Genomic DNA, 19105 nt, shown 5'->3' with positions numbered 1-19105 from the left:
TGTGTGTGTGTGTGTGTGTGTGTGTGTGTGTGTGTGTGTGTGTGTGTTTGGAAATAAAATGGCACAGTCAAGTATAAAGAAGCATCCATACTGGAGTTAATACAAACCAGTCTCGAAGGAAAATAAAAAAAGGAAAAACCCACTAAGAACCATGGGGTCCGATTTATGTTGGCCACTACTTAGAGCATGGGGCCTGCCCTGGGTCTGGCTGACATATCCATTGCCAACTCCTTTGATGAAAACTTATTTTTCTTCTCCAAGCAGCTAAATATGTGAGCTTAAAATAAAAGTAGAAGAAAAACAGCAGAGAGGCAGAAGGTAGGGTCACCTCGTGCTTGGAGAGTTTCCAGTCGTCATTGAGATCCATTTCTTGAAATGACTCGTGGGACCTTGGGCCATTTCGAATTTCCAGGAGATCAATGTTGAATATCAGTGTGCTCTCTGGGGGGATTTTACCTGACATGGGAGGTGGGGGGAAATTTTATTTAGAATATCAAAAATTATTCAGAACAAAATCAATTATGGTAGCAGACATTTTAACTACACTCAATGAAGAGGCACTCTACAACTGTCACGGATAGTAGAAGTCACTTATTACTATAGACAAACTTTACCCAGGAAAGAAAAGTAGAACAGAAGAAGGAATAACCAAAATGGCAGAAGAAAAGCCTTGTGATTGGGGTAGCAATAAAACACATAGACAGGCGTATATGTAGATGTTCCTAAAAGCCTGACGCTAACTTTCAAATATAATTAAGACCCTTCATGTTACACGTCAAGAATGATTTTTTTAAAGGGCTTGAATAATGCAGACTTAATTACTTTATAAGAGATTTGTTCATTTAGATCAGAAAGTCTGGAGCTTTAAGTACACAGGCTTGGCACTACAGTGTCTACCACTAGGAGGCAGTATGTAATCATGGAGCTCCGTGGACATGGAACACAACTGAAATTCCCACCTGCCACCTCTAGGCTCTGTTCCTTATCTGTAAAATGATTGACAATTTTCTACCTTAGGCTTCTACCCATGGAGAGGACAAAGAGGGGAAAATTCATAGAAAAATTAAAACCCTCAGGGTTACTCTTGATAAATAGTGCTTGATATTTTTATGGTTTTAAAAATAAAGGAAAATTCAAATTATTCAACAACTTAGGATATCTCCTGACATAGGACTTTATGCATTTAGTTGTTGAGACATTTAATCAGAAAAGGGAAATCTAAATCAACTTCTGAAAGAAAACTAACGCATCTTTAAAAGTTAAAAAAAAAAAACTTGTTAAAATCTGGGGATACAAACAAAAAGAAATCTAAGAGTCAAAGAAACAAACCTTTCTTGGGATTTTAGGTTTTTTTTCCCCCAAACTTGCTTTCTCTATTTATTATAAAGGTCAGGGAACAGAGCTCAGGATACACTCATTAGACAAGTCTTCACTGTGTCCCCATTTCCTCAAAGTTCTATGAAAGGGTAGTCAGTTTCTAAGAGAATAACACTCACAGTGTGAGCCAAAGCTTACCGTTGCCGATGGAGACAGGAAAGGGACATGCACTAGACCGGTGGGAAAGCTGGTATCTTCCCAAGGAGGCATGCAAGCATGTACTAAAATACTACAAGATTAGCGGTAAACACATATTAGAAGAATTAGTTTCATGATACCAAAGGAAACAGCTCAGATCTCTGCATGCTGGGATGTAACGCTGGGTTAAGTATGTCATGGACGACTACGACTGTTGCATACATAGAGTTAATACTAAAAGACCAGAGACACAGGGAAGAGAGAGATAACATCTAGGCATTAGAGAAACCTCTCCTAGGATGCTCGATTTTCTTCTGTAAAGAATATCATTAGAACTGAATGTGTTTAATAGCCATGCCAGGGGAACACGGCTTAGACAGCCAGTCCTGCTTTGGAGTACATGATGGAGTGCGCATACAACATTTAACCTCTCTAGGAAACAGGAATCTTGATCCGTACTTTGTCAATGGCTATGCTTGGCTGAAATAAACACTATGCGGTCTAATTACACCACATCAGAGTGGTTCTCTATCTGCTTCTGATGGCTTTTCTTACGATTCTTTTCTTCGCTGTATTTTTTTTCTTCACAGGTAGTAAGTACTACCTTTTCTTCATAGAGAGTTTGTAAGATAGACTCAGAAATGAATGTAATTCTCAGAATCACAGTACACTACGAATATTTTATTCACCGTGATCCACTCTCTATGTGCATATATTTCCCATGGGGAAAGACAGACAGACAGAAAAATCTATGTGCTACTTCTGCATCACATACATTTCATATATAATTTTTTATGTTTTTGCAAATGGCACTTTTAATCTTATTTGGCTGACCCTGATTATAACACACTCAAGTTAGTTCTAATTGGTTAATAACAACATCGTGGTAGACCTCCTGGTTCACAATTCTGTCTCTTCAGATCTGGCCATTGACAGAGATCAGATTTCAGTGAAGAAACTACCTCTGGGCTCAGCTGATAAGCATCACCCAACAGCCCTTGGATCGATGCATGAATTCAGCTAAAATACCAGGTGTCAGTACCTTGGAAAAAAATGGCACAAAGCTGTATGGACCAGCCCACCTGCTTGTAACACGAGGACAATTATTTTCAATTCAAGTCAATGCATTATTTTAAATTAAACTACTGAGATAGGCAGTGATTGCTCACACCTTCAATCCCAACACCCATAAAGCAGAGGCAGGCAGATCTCTGAGTTTGAGGCCAGCCTGGTTTAGAGAGCAAATTCCAGGACAGCCAGGGCTACACAGAGAAACTCTGTTTTGAAAAAAAAAAAAAAAACCAAAAATATATAAAATTAAATTAAGCATCTGAAAACTTTACAATATGTTTAAAAGCAAGAATGTGACTCTCGCAGTGAGTGCTACAGTGTGAAGACTTCCTGGCTGTAACTCTATACAGGCATCCATCATAGGTACATTGATGAACCTATTCCAAATGTTCCAATCAAGACACTTTTGTTGGATAGCTTTTCTTCTTGCATTGTTAAAGTCAGTTGGCAGGTTTCCTCTTGGGAAGGAGGAGACACTGGGAGCTGCACAGCAGTTAGGGTTACAGTTTTACCTTTTCCTTCTTTGCCATAGCCCAGGGCGGGAGGAATGATGAGCTTTCTCTTCTCTCCCACACACATTCCCTTCAAGCCTTGGTCCCAGCCTTTGAGAACCTCCAGTATGCCCAGGGTGAACCAGACGGGCTGACCATTGTTATGTTTGTGACTGCCAGAAAGAAAAGACAGCACAATTTTAAAAGCTCATTTTGTTTAACCACTAGGATGTGAAGCCATGCTAGGTAAGCACTCTCTATGTTAGAGAGGTTTTTTGTTTGGTTGGTTGGTTGGTTTGGGTTTTTTTTGTTTTTTATTTTTGGAGTTTTTTTTAGTGACTTAAAAACAAAGATCCTTGCTGTCCTTCATGTGCTTCTACCTATTAGTGGTTAAGTTTATGAACTTAGAAATGAAAGAAAATAGCAGTTCTTGGATTTGAAACACACACACCCAAGTCTTCATAGCAATTCAATTTCCTGTCCACTTTTCTTGCTGCAAAATTCATAAATTGAGCCAGCTTGCGAAGGGCAGAGAAGAACAGTAAAAACAATAAATTTGAACATATATTTTAAAGTACTTTATCGTAAATTTGTCTCTAACTCCAATGACAATCCTATCATTGGTAGGTATTCTTGGAAAATTGTCCCCAAGATTTGGTCCTCTGTCCCTCAAACCACAAGGCGCTCAAATCCACAGTGGTTTCATATAACCTATTGTAGACATTAAACCATCCTTAGATTGTACAGATTATAATGTAGATGCTATATGAATAGCTGTTATGCTGGGTAATGACAATACAAAGTCCCCACATGTTCAATAACTGTATATTTTTTTCAAATATTCTGCATCTATAGTTGATTTGAATCGAGAGACATAGAACGTGCAGATAGGGGGTCAACTGTTCCAGTATTAGCCCTTGTACAGAGGAAATGATGTTAAGTGTTCTAGTAATTGACTTCAGATATATCTAACCCCTCAGTTCAAGTTATTAATGATAAAGTCATATTTTCCAGAAAGGCAACAGACCAAGGAAAAACTCAGGGCATGTCTTGGGTTTGAGAAGGAAGATAAAAAGCTAGAAGTATTGCTAATCCCCGAAAGTCCATTCATACCCAGACATAGAGACCATGGTATCCCATTCTCTGTCTAAAAGCCTTCTTGATGTACAGTTTACTGATGGTTCTGATGCATGAAAAAGACTGTTTTCACCCTAAATCTCCACTTATGCTCAGTTCCTCTCCAAAGATCTATTATGGGGCTACTTAGAAAATCCTGGAGTGCAGCCCATCAAGTTCTGGAGAGGAAAGGAATAGTCTAGATGTCCAGGCATCCTGAGAGACTGGGATAGTTTAACTACTGGAAATCTAAGGAATCCTAGGTAGTTAATTCCTTTCAATAAGGAAAGTGTCCTATTTCAGGATAATTCTTAGGTTGAATAAAACATCCTTGGGCTAAGTTTATGGGTATCATGGTTAACAAAATGTGGGTAAATAGTAATTTTTTATTTTTCGAGACAGGTTTTCTATGTAGTCCTGGCTGTCCTAGAACTTACTCTGTAGACCACGTTGGCCTCAAACTCTGGGATCTGCCTGCCTCTGTCTCCCAACTGCTGAGATTAAAGGCGTGCACCACCACTGCCCAGCCAATTCTTCTTTTACTGCACAGGCCCTCATTGGAGGCAAAAGGAACAAACTGGCAAAAGCAGCCATCATTCACACTAACTGCATTTGGCCACAGTTCTTATTACAACTAAACTAGTTATCACACAGATGATGACTCTGGCAACACAAAACACTCTCTGCAGACTTCTTTAATAAAATCTCTTCATCTTCTTTTTCATTTTCATTATATCCCATTAGCCATGCCTAAGATTTTACATGAAGGCTACATGCAACAGTCCCTTCACCAAGTACCATAGCATAAGCAGCAAACTGCTACAAAGTGTCCACACAGGGTTTTGGCCCTTAGCTGGAAAAAGAACTTAAGCTAGATAGGAAAGAGATCAGACCAAAAGCAAGAATGTAACTGACATTCTGAAGTGCGTATCACAGTATTGACTACTATCTACTGTGTACTGAGAAGGACAAAGTTCTGACAAACTGTTTTTAAAAACTTTCAACCAGAGCAAAGAGAGTTTGGAGGACTGTCATTCACTACCCTTAAGCCTCACAGAGACCATGTCTCACAGCAGTTTACTAAAACAAAACAAACTGAAGGATCTAAAATGAGCTAAAGTTTCAGACTTAGCTCATGTCATTCCCACATCTGCAAAATCATCTCCCCCTCCTGTTCAGCCTTGATAATTCCTACTCGAGACTTTCAAGGCTGTTGTGTTAGGAACACCTTCTTTATCACCCCCCCCCCAGCACAATTGACCACAGGCTGCCATGCTTTCTCAGTGCTTTGGACATTCTGTACTCTCTATAAACTGAGCCCTTTCCTGTCTTCCCCCTCTCTGCACATGGTGAGCTGCTGGAGGATCAGAACTTGTTAGTAAACTTTGTATCTGCAGGCCCCGAGGTGTGGCTTCACAGGCTGAATGAATGAATGAATGCAGATGAATAGAAGGCAAACTTTCTGAACGACCCTAAGGAAGTGCTGGTTAAATACTTTCTGAATGGAAATCCTTACACATGTTAACATTACCTGCCAAATCTCTTTGTTTATAGAAAAGAAATGCTAGGTGTGTAAAGCACCCGGAAATCCTTCTACCCCTCACTTCTATACCCACACCTTCGCCAGTGATGAAGCCTGACTTTCTAGAAGGAATAACTTCCTGTCATTCTGTCCTTTGACCAAAATGCCACCTGCCAGAAAGTTAAACAGGTCACTTGAATCAGTATTTGTGTATCTTTTAGAAGCAGGCAAATAAACGATTGTGCGTTTTGCTCTTGGAGGAAACTGTCACATTTTAATATCTTTCATGTGCAATTAAAAAGGGAATCAGATATCTTATCTACGGAATGGAATTTAAGACAGAAAATTTTGTAAAGCCTTTTCTACTTACTGCTGAATTGTAACCTAAGTATTTCTGTAAAACCTCAAATGCTCTAGATATAATTTTATAAAGAATAAAATGATAAGGAAATTAATTTATCAAGACTACATGTTTCCAGGAAGCCCTTTCAAGGTCTTGACCTATAGAACTGGCTTTTGACACTTTCTCCAAAGAGAAGCAGGTATTTTAGGTTTTTGTTTCAGTTTGTAGAGGTAAAGGGGCTGTTAGATTCACAGTAGGAGGGCTGGTGTGAGTGGGTGGGTCCTTTATCATTCCGCCTGCGAAGCGTAATTACTTACGTGGAATGAAACAGGGAGCCGTCCTTTTCTAAATAGCCTTCGTAGTGGACCAACATCAGATCCCCTCCCTTGGTCTTGCGATGGCAGATGAATGGCTTCTGGAGAACTTCGATTTTCACTTCTGGCTCAGGGATCAGAGCTCCACTCAAAACCGTGACCCACAGTGTCAAGATCGCGTTCCACAAGAAAAACCTCATGTTACCAAAGCAGAGGAAGGGCCCCCGACTTCATAGAGTTAAAAATATGTCGAAAGCAGACAACAGTTTAGGGTAAATTCAGGACTCCCCCAACAGACACAGTCCCAGGAAGACGTGGCACTTTTACTATCAACTTTCACACAGACAGCGAACTCACGTTAAAGAGTTAAAGCCCCATCACAATATGATTGGCTCTCATAAGGCAGCTGCTTGAGAAGGACGTCCTTCCACTGGCTGACGGTGCTGTCCGTCAAGCGCCTCTCCAGCCAATGGCGCTGCAAAAATGTAGTGGTTCAGCGTGCTGTTGGGCCCGGAGCTCGGGTTGTGCTCCTTTGGAATAATCCTAGAGCCTGCAGATTAGGAAATTTTCCCACCTCGGGAAGGCAGCTGGATGCAGGCTAACATCCTCGGAGGGGTGGGACTGGGGGAGCTCTGTATCTGTGAAGTACCCCAGATGAGGAGTCTGGGGCCAGGTGACTTTTTGGAAAGACCAGACACTGGGAAGCACCCTTCTCCAAGCTGCCACAAACAAAGGCTCAAAACTGTGGTTACTTATTTAGAACATAAACGCTAAGGACCTAATAGGATGCTTTAAGGTTCACAAAGCACATTCTGGTGCAAGATCCTCACTAACTTAACATGGTTATTTCCCCATTCAGACAGTGTCTTAGGGTTTCCATTCCTGGGTTAAAACATCATGACCAATAGCAACTTGGGAAGGAAAGGATTTTTACCTATTACACTTCTATATCATAGTCCATTATCCAGGGAAGTCAGGGCAGGAACTCAAAGCAGCAATCAGGAAGCAAGAACTCATGTAGATAGAGAAGCCATAGAGGAATGCTGCTTATCGGCTTGCTCAGCCTGCTTTCTTATAGCACCTAGGATCACCTACCACTCTCAGTGGCCCGGACCTTTCCACATCAATCGGTAGTTAAGAAAATGCACTAGAGACTTGCCTACAGGCAAATCATATGGTTCAGAGCTCCTCTTTCCAAACTACTCTAGCTTGTGTCAAGTTGCAAAACAACTAGACCCGAGAGAAGTTTTTTTTGTTTTGTTTTGTTTTGTTTTAAATTAGGCTAGAAGTTAGTGTCCTGCTTAAGTTCATTTAACCGAAAAGAATTTTCGCTCCACCTTAAGACTTGACCTGATTTTATTCTACAAACACCACTGTCAATGAATGACTGTTAATAATTCATCACTTATGTGACCTTGGTGGCGAGTAAATAATGGCTAAGGATGTCTTTCTTTTAAAAAGGAGAAAGAAAAAAGGAAGGAAAGAAAGAAAGGAGCGAGAAGAAAAATGGCATTTGTGTTTAACAATTATACAGCTTAACGTTCCTAGTTCTAAACGGCTGCCCTAATTTAAGATATAGTCCATTGCAGCAGACTGAGAAGAAACTAGAAATCATCTAAAGAGGAACTCTAGATTAAAACAACAACAACAAAACACAAACAAAACAACAAAAACAGGGCATTAAGCAAGATGTGCGGCTTAAGCAAATAACCAATTAAGTTATATATTATTTACTAAAGCTGTCAACCTTACATCAAGGGGGGAAATGCTCACACTTTAGCTCTTCAGAGCATATGTCTGTAACACTAACATTTGGGTTGTATTGTGTTTCTTCTCAACATTCACCTTCCATTTAACCTGTGATCGACACTTTTCTTGGCTACAAATCCTGACAGCTGTGCATTTTCATACTCTCGTGTACAATGGAAATTCTCCTTGGGGAGCTTGTGAAAGTGCTGATATTTGATCCAAAGGGTCTGGAACCCGGGCAAGGATTGTATTTTTAACAGACGCTCAGGTGAAGTCAATGACGGCCGTCCAAAGACCAAGCTACCAGTCAAGAGGCCCGCTGTTTAAACAGCGCCCTCCACTGACGTGCATCCGGAAACGCACTCCAGACTAGCCTCATCCGAGAATTCCGGGTCTCAGCCCCGATCAGTCTCCACTGACACGCTTGAAATTAAAAAGCTGGAGCCCCGGAGTCTAGCGAGACCCCAGCGGCGACCTGCCACCCGCGTGCGCATCCGAGCCCCGCCCGCCAGCCAGCCCCTCTGCGCCGCGGCCAAACCCCGGCGTGGATTTGGGAGCGTGCGCGCGGCGCAGTGGGCATGCGCGAGCGCGCCGGGGCGGGCGCTGTGGGCTCAGTGGCCGCAGGAAGGCGCCCGCGACCGCTGCCTCAGGGGCCGCGCCTCCCTCGCCTCTCTCCGGCGGCCGCTCTGCCGCGTCCACACCGACCGCGCCAGGCGCAGGCGCAGCCCCGGGGACCTAAAGCTGGTGCTCCCAGGCTGTCGCGGTGACCCCGCCCCCGGGCCCAGGATGTGAGGCCGGCCGGCGTCCCCGCGGCGGGCCGGGGCGGCGAGGGGCCCGCGGGCGCCATGGAGGGCGTGCTGTACAAGTGGACCAACTACCTGAGCGGTGAGTGCCGGCCTCCGTGTGTGCGGGGCGCCAGGCCGGCTCGCGGCCCGGATCGAGAGTGGGGTACCGGGTGAAGCCGGCAGCCCGGGTCCGCTTGCGGGATCCACCCCAGTCTCGCGAATTGGGTGGGGGGCGGCCTCGCTTGGGCCGCAGCCCAGCTGCTGGGTGCCGAGTGCCAGCCACCCCTGGATTCCAGAGTCTCCACGCAGACACTCTCCCTAGGCACCTTCAGGGTCATCCCCCTGCAGACCGATTAATGGAACTCTAGCTCGGCAGCCCTAAGCCCTCAAGTGTACGCTGGCGATCGGCTTTTTCTCTCGGAACATTTCTTTTGTTTGTCGGAACTCTGTCATAAAAAATGAATGCAGATATTAGCAACCGTGTCCTTGTCTTGCCCAGCACAACGGCTTAAAATAGCACCCTGCCCCCTTTCTAGCTCTTGGAAGCACTTTCCAAACTATCTAGAAGTTAGAACTATTCTTCAGCTGTGAAGATGGTTCTCAGTGAGCATTATTTTCATCCGAGCAGCCAGTATTTAATAAATCCTATGCTATGTGAACTGTGCTGGGTGCGTTTTAAAGTTAAACTTTTTATTATGGAAAATGGTTAACATTGAACGTGTCAGTGGGACTGCAGAAACTAGAAATCTTCCCAACTCGAGGTAGGGCTCCCCCATCCCTTGATGGGGCAGTTCTGCAGTAAGGACAGATGTGTAAGGACAGATGTATGTGGCTTGTGAAGAGCTGGCACAGTAAGTTTGAGGAAGTCACTTTGGCACAGCACAGGCGGAAGTACACCTGTCAGCTTGTACCTGGACTCTCTTTCCGGGTAGTGTGGTAGTTAGCACAGTTATTTCTTTTTCCTTTAATCTCTTCCTGAGGGTGTGATTGGAAGGGTTTTCCTTAAGAAGACTTGGTCTTCACTTCAGGGATCTTCAGTGATGCCAGCAGAGAGACTAGGTTAAATAGAAAGAACTCAAAGGTGGCTTGTCGTTCCTTTGAGTAGCATGTTGTTTAAGAGAAGGGTTGGCCACGCCATTCTCCTGATGTTGTCCTAAACGCTGAGAAGAAGGTATTGTAAACCCTGGAGTCAACTTCACCCTTGCTGTCATCCGCTGACCCCCCCCCCCATTCCCTACACACACTTTCTTCAAATCAAGTGATTTCTACAAATCACTTTCTTCTCTCCTGCCTTAATTTCCTTCTTCCTCTCCCTCCACTTTCTGTATAGAAAGTTTCAGCAGAAAAATGTTCTCTCCCCACTATCTTCTGTATCCTTCGTTGCACCAAAATTTTTTCTAGCTGTCTCTGGAGACCTTTGTTCTGTGATGCCTATGTCATCTGTTTTGATGGTAAGAGTCCACTCTTTTCTTCCCTAAGTAAGAGCAGATAGTACTGTTGAGTGGCTTCTGGGTGAAGCCCTAAAGATGGGCATTGGAGCCTTCGCTGCTTTTCCTTTGGCTTGCACACCACTTACTGTTCAGTGAAGGCCAAAGGCTGTCACACCACTGACTACTCTTGGCTATGCTTAGAATCGAGGGTCAACACATTGCCTTTCGTTTGACATGGCCTTACTTTGGAAGAGAATGACACTAGCTTAGGAAGATCACACAGATCCCTGTTGCCTCTGTTCTCCCCTTCTTGTTGGTCTCCCACAAAGAGCTGCTGGAGGGTGAATGACGAGTGAGCTCACATGGAAACACTTCTTTTCTTCCGAAGCTTTTGCTTTTAAAATAATAATATTTTATTAGTTCTTTGAGAATGTCACACAGCTTATCTTGCTCTTGTTCATCTTCCCATATCCACTCTCTCCACCCTCAGTCCCCACCCAACCTGAAGTCCTCCTGCTCCTCCTTGTCTTTCTCCTCCATCTCCTCCAACTAATGTTGCTCAGATAACTCTTGAGAGTACTGCCTGCTAAGGATCTCGCCATTAAAGACAACTGACACTCCCTCTCCCAGCAACTATCAAATGCCAGTAGTTCCTCAGCCAGTGCTGGGTTCTCCTTCTGGACCTATCACCTATGTAACCACAGACTTTTGGCCCTGTTAACAGTACGAGGAATGGGTCCCATTTCATTGAGCAGGCTTTAGGGCCAGTCAGAAGATGGTTAGTTATGTCCGTAACGTTCATGCCACTGTTGTCCCAGTGAGGGTATATTAGCAAGCTAATAAATTGTATTATTGTATTATTATTATTGTAGCTTGTAGGAGTCACAGCTGAGTGATACTGATGATTGTTCTTTTCCCCTACTGGTGTGCTTAGTAACTCCCAGTGCTAGGAAAGCCAGCCAGTAGGGTTGAGTTCTGTGACTCAAATGTGAGTTACCCTGTGTTCTGTGACTCAAATGTGTGGTGTATGAAGCTTATTTTAATTTTTTTTAACTTATAGTTTATATATAGTTACTTTAAAATACATATTCCTCTTCAGGATTTCTTTCCTTCTGAATTTTTCTCCAAAAAACAACTCATAACCTATTAATTTTATGTAGCCTTTGTATTTATGCTTATGAGAAGCTTAACAAGAAATTCTAGGTATCTTACACACAGCATGGTGTTGCACACCTTTAATCCCAGCACTCAGGAGACAGAAGCAGGTGAATCTTTTAGAGTTCTGAAGCCAAGCCCAGTCTCCTTAATGAGTTCTAGAACAGCCAGAACTACATAGTAAAACCCTGTCACAAACAAGCAAACAAAAACATGGTGTCAAATTTGAGTGGGAAACTTTAGTATATCCGTTTGTCCTTTGAATCTTTGGAGAATATATTAATTTCTCTTTTGTGGCACTATCTTTTGTGGTACAACACAGGCCTCGTGTTGCTGGGCACATACTCTTACCAGCTGCAAACTCGGATGATAGTTTAATTTGCCAACTGCTTGTTCGTAGGCACTATGCTAGGAACAGGGCAAATAACGTTGAACAGGCAGCCAGCTCTCCTGCCCTCTTGGGCCTATGGTCTAGCCAGTAAGAAAGATTGGATAAATAGTTAGAAACAGGTTCCAAATGTGTGCAGTAGGCTTGGAGACAGCTTGGAGACCCAGCAGGTTAGCCTGGGCTGTTGGAGAAAGATACTTCAGTAAATAGAGCCAGAGTCTCAGGAGGAGGCAATGTGGAAGGATTAGTGATAGGGGTGCGTGCGTGCGTGTGTGTGTGTGTGTGTGTGTGTGTGTAATTTAAATGAGCTACTCTACTTTCAGCATACGTTTTCTAGTTACAGATCTGGGATCATAGCTCAGTGGAAGAGTTTGCTACGGGGCAAAACAGATCCAGGTGTTTTACTTTTGCCAGGCATGTGCCTGTAATCCTAGCACTGCGGTCGCTGAGACTCATAGGCCAGTCTGACTACATAGTAAGACCTTCTCTCTTTACACATCTCCACTTACTGTATTGTCACAAGCACTGTGGTTACTTTATGGGTATCTATTACTGAAAGTTTCTCAGATTCTGAGAAAAGCATCTAAACTTATAGCCTGAATGTGATTCAAGCAGGCAGGAACAGAAGAGAAGAAAGGCCCCCTTCATTCAGTTACCGTGCTTCTGAATGCTTCTTGTGCTTCTTCAATGAAAAAAAAAATGAAAGAAAAATGAAAAGCTTTGGGGCCATCTTGCTCTTTGAAGTACAGAATAGTGAACACTCAGGGATTTGTTGTTGAAGTTTCTTTTCAGATGTTAAATAAATTGGGGATGTTTAGAAGGACTGGAACAATATGCGTTGTGACAGCACAGTGTACAGGTGATAGGCACTGTTTTCTCACTATTCATACCTTTCCACACCTAAAATGTAGTCAGTGCCATCTCCACAGGGCTGTTGGGTAGGGTCAGCCAGAGCTGGACTGGGACAGCAGCTGTATCACCACCAGTACCAGGCTCTTGGCTACTTTTTTTATTTTTATTTATCTTTTTTTTTTGGCTATTTTTTTTAAACTTTAGTGTCTTCCCCCCAATAAAAAGAATGTGATTTACCAGTTAAATTCTAAGATTCCTAGTTGGAAACACTTCATCGCTTTACGGTGTGTTACCTGCTATTGTAAACAGTTTGCATTTGGACCTAAGAGAAACGTTGAGAAGCCTTTATCATCTCCATTTTTGAGGTGAAGACATTGAGTCACAGCATTGGACTGGGCTTAAGGTCACACAGCTAATAGGTGGCTCCAGAATCATTGTTCCATTACGTAACCCTGTCAAAGGTCCCTCCTGCTCGATCATTATATAATACTAGCTGATTCATAATGTACCTATATTTGAAGCGTCTTTGACCTAGAATACAGGTCTGTTTGAGAGGAGGAGCCCGGGAGGAGTTGAGGAGTGAGGGGAGCTTTGAGTATGGAACACACGGTATACGTTGAACTACAGAAAGTTCTCCAGCATTGCTTTACCCTTTGCAGATTTTCCTGCCCACCTAGCAGACAAGAGGACCATTGCCTCAAGCCCTGACCACTTGTAAGCTTTTACAGCAGGTTTGGCACAGACACAACCTTGGCACTGCACTCCAGGAAAAACAAAATCTTTCATCCTACTGGCCAGGTGGCTGCCAGTGAGGAGGCACTGTGACATCTCCCCAGATGCTAGAAATGTCTCTTACTCTGTACTTTTATGCTGTGTAGATGCCCAGAGGATATCTGGAACATGGTGACCCAGAGGAGGAGTCATGGTCTTACAGCTCCTTGTCCATGTTTTCTATTGTTATAATTATAACATCCTATTGAAATAATAACTCAGATATCTTAATACTCTTCCATGTAAAATATACAGGTTAGTAACTTGTGTGTGTATGCAAACAGTGCAGCCATTACTACTAGCAATTTTAGAGCATTTTTACATCCTCTCTCCTCCTGCCCTTAGCAACCTACATTCCATTTGTATAGATTTGCCTAGTCTATTTTTCTATGTCAATTACTTTCTTTGTTATTGACAGAGTAGCTGATGCAAAGAACTTAAAGGAAGAAGGATTTATTCTGGGTCACAGCTCAGGGAACACAGCCCCTCATGCGTAGGAAAGCATGGTAGTGTGAGCAGCCCGGCTGTGGCATCAGAAGTGTGAAGCAGAAAGCTTGGATCAGAAGTGGAGGTGGCCCATAATCCTCAAGCCTCACCTCTCCCGGCTAGGTCCCATCCAGAAAGTTCTACAACCTCCAAGAACAGTGCTAACAGCTGGACTCTGACTGTTCAAACAAATCACATGATTTTAGCATGATTTTGTTTTGGTTTATTCATGTTGTGGCATATATTGATTCATTTCTTACTGCTAAATAATACTTCACTACATACTGTGTTTTACATATCTGTTCTTCAATAGACAGACATTGGGATTGTTGTGTCTAGGGACTATTATGAATAATATTGTAGTGAACATTTGTATGCAAGTTTTTCTGTATAGATGTCTTGTTTCTCTTGAATGTTTATGTCTAGAACTGGATTTGTACAGTAATTCTTTTAACAATTTGTGAAGCTGGCAGATCGTTTTCCAGTCTCCACACTCCTTTACGTTCTCACTAGCAACCAAGGTTCAGCTTCTTTTTTTTTTTTTTTTTTTTTTTAAAGATTTATTTATTTATTATATATGAATACACTGTAGCTGTCTTCAGACACACCAGAAGAGGGCATCAGATCTCATTACAGATGGTTGTGAGCCACCATGTGGTTGCTGGGATTTGAACTCAGGACCTCTGGAAGAGCAGTCAGTGCTCTTAACCACTAAGCCATCTCTCCAGCCCCAAGGTTCAGCTTCTTTACATCCTACCTGATACTTGTTACCGTTTTTCATGTTGTAGCTAACCCTACCTCATAAGGGTTGATAAAGAGTTCTGACTTATGATTTCCTAACTGTAGCTGTTGATCATCTTCTTATTTGTTTATAAGCCATTGAGAAATGTCTATTTACATTGCTAAGTGGGTTTCTTCTTATGGAGTTGGGTTGATTTGTTTTGTTTTGTTTTGTTTTGTTTTGTTTTGTTTTGTTTTTGGAGAAAGGGCTTTTTTCTGTGTAGCCTTGGCTGTTCTAGAACTCACTGTGTAGACCAAGCTGGCCTCGAACTCAGAGATCCTTCTACCCCTGTCTCCCAAGTGCTGGGATTAAAGCTTGGTCCTGTCACTGCCTGACTCTCCTTATAGAGTTGTAATAATTCTTTTTTGTGGATGTCAATTTCTTCTAAGATATATGGCTTTAAGTATTTATTCTGTGGGTTGTCTTTTCATTCTCTTAAGCGTGTTGTTGATAGCACAAAAGTTTTAAGTTTTCATATAGCTTAATTTATCAGGTATTTTCTTCTGTATATGTCTAATACCATAACCATTAATGCCAACTGTTGCCTAACCCCAGAACCATGAAGACAGTTGTATTGTTTTTTTATAGTTTGTGCTTCTCACTTAGATCTCTGGTTCATTTTGAGTTGACTTTCATGTCTGAAGTGAAATGTAGTGCAACTTCCTTCCTTTCCCATGTAGATATCTAATGATTAACTTTTACATGCACAATTTTGAATTCAGTGACAGGGTGTGTTGTTCAGTTCTGGCTACTGTGGTAAAATCTATGTGATAATTAACCTATAAAGAGATGACTTGTAATATTGGGGGTTGTGGTCTATGATCTGTTGGTCCTGTTGTTTAGGCCTGGGTTGATGTGGTGGGGTTGCACATCATGGGACAAGTATGTGGAAAAGCAGAACACTTCATGGCCAGGAAACAAAACAGTTCATTTCTAGCTAGGGTCCCACAGTCCTCTAAAGGGAATTTCCAGCAGACCACACCTCTAAAGGTTTGCACAGTTCCCCAGTAGTGCCTTACGTGGCTCCTTCCTCCAGCCTACGGTTGGGACAACAAAATAAGCACAAGAGTATGGCTGGTAGATGTTTGGTGTGGTCTCGGTCAGAGTGCCGCCTGCTCTTTCATTCTGCTGTACGATGTGCTTGGATATGTTAGAGTGATCTAGAGTCTTAGGTCCGTGAACTGAAGAAGCCTGGGGATCACTGTTCTCAGACTGCATTCTTAGTGCTTAATCATTGCCACTTCCTTTGCTATCACTTTTATTTTGTTTAGACTTTGCAAAAGTAAGCCAAGTTCCATTAGAACCAGATTAAAGACAGTCAACAAAACAAGCTGTGATGTTATGTTGTATACAAGCTAGAAGACTAACACAAGTAAGGTGCAGCCACAACGCCTGGATGTTTTCCTGTGTCAGGCTTGTGGAGTGTGTGGCAACACTCAGAAGATGGAGAAATGCAAACTATATGGAGAATACTGCTACAGAGAGCTAACCTTTGTCAGTGCTCTGTCATATCACAGGAAGCAGAATATTTGCTTGAAAGTACACTCCATTCCCTCAAGCCACAAATGTTCGAAGACAAGACGCTGTCTTTATTTTTAAATATCAGAGAAAAGACTTAATAAATCTTTGAATGACATTACTCCCCTTTCATTTATTCATCTGAGAGCCTTTATTGAGCTTGGCTTCTCATCCGTCAGACCCTGTGAAAGTGCTGGGGCTGCTGTTGAAGCAGAGCAGCCTCTCTGTGCATAAGAGACTGTAGTCTGATGGTGGAGCTTCTCAATCATGAAAATTTACTCCCAGTTGAGTTTGGGTTTGAACATACAGGTTTTCAAGTGACTGCCCCGAGGCTGTGGCTTCACAAGGTGTGGAGGATCACGTTGGTTGCATATAGCCGTCTCTAGAGGAGGCTAGGTGTCACCTTTTACTCTGGTGTCTTTACTGAGATTTTAACAGCAATGCTGCTTTACCTCTTACAGGCTGGACTTAGGGATTTGGGGCCATGGGATTGGCACTGCAAGCAACTTTCTCCTTCCCTCTGTTGGCCTATGTTCACTTCTTATATAGAGAAGTCAGTCCTTCTACCTTTGATGCCATTGTAAGCATCCAGAAAACAAGAAGGAAGAAAACAAAGGGAGGAAAGTATAAAATTTGCTAAAAGAGACAGGTACATTTTTTGACAAGAAACATGTTAAGAACCCCCTTTTAGCAGTGTTGAAGGAAAAGCTTCTTGGAAGAGGTAAGATGAAAGGGTGGGTAAATTGGTGTGGACACTGGGAAGGTCGGGAGCAGCTGGCACCTTCGAAGGAGGAAACAGGAGTGGTGTGAGAAGAGAGATTATTAAACCAAGCTAGAGAGTATAGAGTTTGTGTGGCAGGCAGTCCCTAAGGACTTACCAATAGGAAGAAAGAAGGGGTAAAACAGTCTTCAAGGAAGACAAGGAAGTTAGGAGAATGAAGTGTTAGTGGGGAGAAGAGAAGGGCAGTATTCCCATGTCACTCATGAGTAAGCCAAGGCTCACATGATAAGTAACTTAGAGACAGCCCGTTCTGCACTACCATCCTGTCTGTGACCTCACACTCCCACTGTGGCAGAGTGGGATGCTGTAAAGCCAGGTAGAAATACTGAGAATGGAGTGACTCAGGGACTGGCCTAGAGGATGACACACAATTAGCCTTTTGGCTTGCAGCTTGGATGGTCTGTTCAGAAAGACACCAAGTGAGAAGGATGATGAAGTTTGGAAGGAAACTTGGAAACCTCTGCTAACTAATTGGAAAAGAAAGCTCAGAGCAAATGAGTGGCATGCAGCAGTGACCCTTCTGGATGTCAGAATCTGAACTTGTGCAAGTGTTCCTCCAGTAGTCTGGTGGTACATGTATAAAGCATGTAACACATGATAAATACATATGCAGTCTGGTTGCCCAGTGTACACAAGAGAGGTAACTGAGAATAGACTAGCAGGAGGCTCCAAAGCCTTTTGTATAACTGTTGATTACACTTAGCCCCTCACGGCCTGCACCCTCACTCTCTGCAAGCCTGTCCCTTCTTGAGGTTTGGGATCTTTTCTCTAGATCTCTAAACCTGACGATTATACCTGCTAAAAGCATGCTCTGTGGATTAATTACTGTAAAGCAAGGAGCTGTAATTTAGCTAATCATAACTTACCTATTACGGTGAGGGCTCTTTCTTCCCTTTCTTCCCTCCTCCTCAGTTACTGACTGACCTGGTGCAAGAGCCCAAGGCTTTGCTAACCACTGTCTGTGTGGGGCTCTACAGAGAGGTTGAGGTGTAGACGGGCTCTGGGGAGATCTGGTATGGCTGAGCACCAGGCTAGAGGTGGCAGTCCATCAAGGTTGCGGAGGTCAGGATTACTTGAGATCAGTAAATGCTTTGCTTCAGTTTCAAATGATTCATTCTTAATTCATTTCTATAATATAAACAATATATGCATGTCTTAATCAGTGTTCTATCGCTATGAAGATACACCATGACCAAAGAATATCTTATGAAACAAAGCATTTAGTTGGAGGTTTCAGAGGGTCAGTCTGTTATGGATGAGCACAGTGGGAGCATGGCAGCAGACAGAAAGAAACACTGGGTCTAGTGTGAGCTTTTTGAAACCTCCAATCCCACCACCCCTTGTGACACACTTCTAACAAGGCCACAACTCTTAATCCTTCTCAAATAGTTCCACTCTCTGGTGACCAGGCATTCAGTCTTATAAAAGACTGCGAGCCAGTCTTATTCAAGGCACTACAGTGCTGTATAACATGGACTAAAAACATAGAAACTATAGTTGTTACAGTCAAAATTAATTTTTGGCATACTACTTGAGAAAGTTTGTCAATTCTATATAAATTTTAATTTCATTTTATTTTCTTAACATTGGTCACTTGGTGACCAATGGGACAAAGCTGAATTTTCTGTTTCTCTCCATGAGGACAGAGATTTACATGTCAGTTTTGAAAGCTTGCCACCACTGCTGGGAAACATTCACACTCACAAGAAAGTTTTGTGGGGCAGCTAAAGCTGAGGTGAGTTAAGGGCTCAGGAGGCTAGTTAAGGGCTCAGGAGGCTAGTTAAGGGCTCAGGGGGTGAGTTAAGGGCTCGGGAGGTGAGTTAAGGGCTCAGGGGGTGAGTTAAGGGCTCAGGAGGTGAGTTAAGGGCTCAGGGGGTGAGTTAAGGGCTCGGGAGGTGAGTTAAGGGCTCAGGAGGTGAGTTAAGGGCTCGGGAGGTGAGTTAAGGGCTCAGGGGGTGAGTTAAGGGCTCAGGAGGCTAGTTAAGGGCTCAGGGGGTGAGTTAAGGGCTCGGGAGGTGAGTTAAGGGCTCAGGAGGT

The 19105-nt window shown here is 42.9% G+C and overlaps 2 protein-coding genes across 2 annotated transcripts in view; one reads left to right on the top strand and one right to left on the bottom strand.

Moving 5' to 3' along the window:
- The window catches only part of Fkbp14 (FKBP prolyl isomerase 14), a 14717-nt gene extending 8017 nt beyond the window's left edge, over positions 1-6700 (bottom strand). Inside the window, exons 1-3 of the mRNA XM_028758350.1 lie at positions 6376-6700; positions 3099-3250; positions 329-456 (exon numbers count right to left, since the gene is read on the bottom strand). Coding sequence (XP_028614183.1) covers positions 329-456; positions 3099-3250; positions 6376-6572 — 477 coding nt within the window. The 5' untranslated portion in view covers positions 6573-6700. The remainder of the gene's footprint in view (positions 1-328; positions 457-3098; positions 3251-6375) is intronic.
- Positions 6701-8953: 2253 nt separating this feature from the next.
- The window catches only part of Plekha8 (pleckstrin homology domain containing A8), a 46562-nt gene continuing 36410 nt past the window's right edge, over positions 8954-19105 (top strand). The window contains exon 1 of the mRNA XM_028758363.1: positions 8954-9006. Coding sequence (XP_028614196.1) covers positions 8967-9006 — 40 coding nt within the window. The 5' untranslated portion in view covers positions 8954-8966. The remainder of the gene's footprint in view (positions 9007-19105) is intronic.

This window comes from Grammomys surdaster, unplaced genomic scaffold (genome assembly GCF_004785775.1).
Source record: "Grammomys surdaster isolate TR1022 unplaced genomic scaffold, NIH_TR_1.0 126197, whole genome shotgun sequence".
Classification (NCBI taxonomy): Eukaryota; Metazoa; Chordata; class Mammalia; order Rodentia; family Muridae; genus Grammomys; species Grammomys surdaster.
The sequence above is the reverse complement of the archived record's forward strand: the minus strand, read 5'-3'. Positions and strand labels throughout refer to the sequence as shown.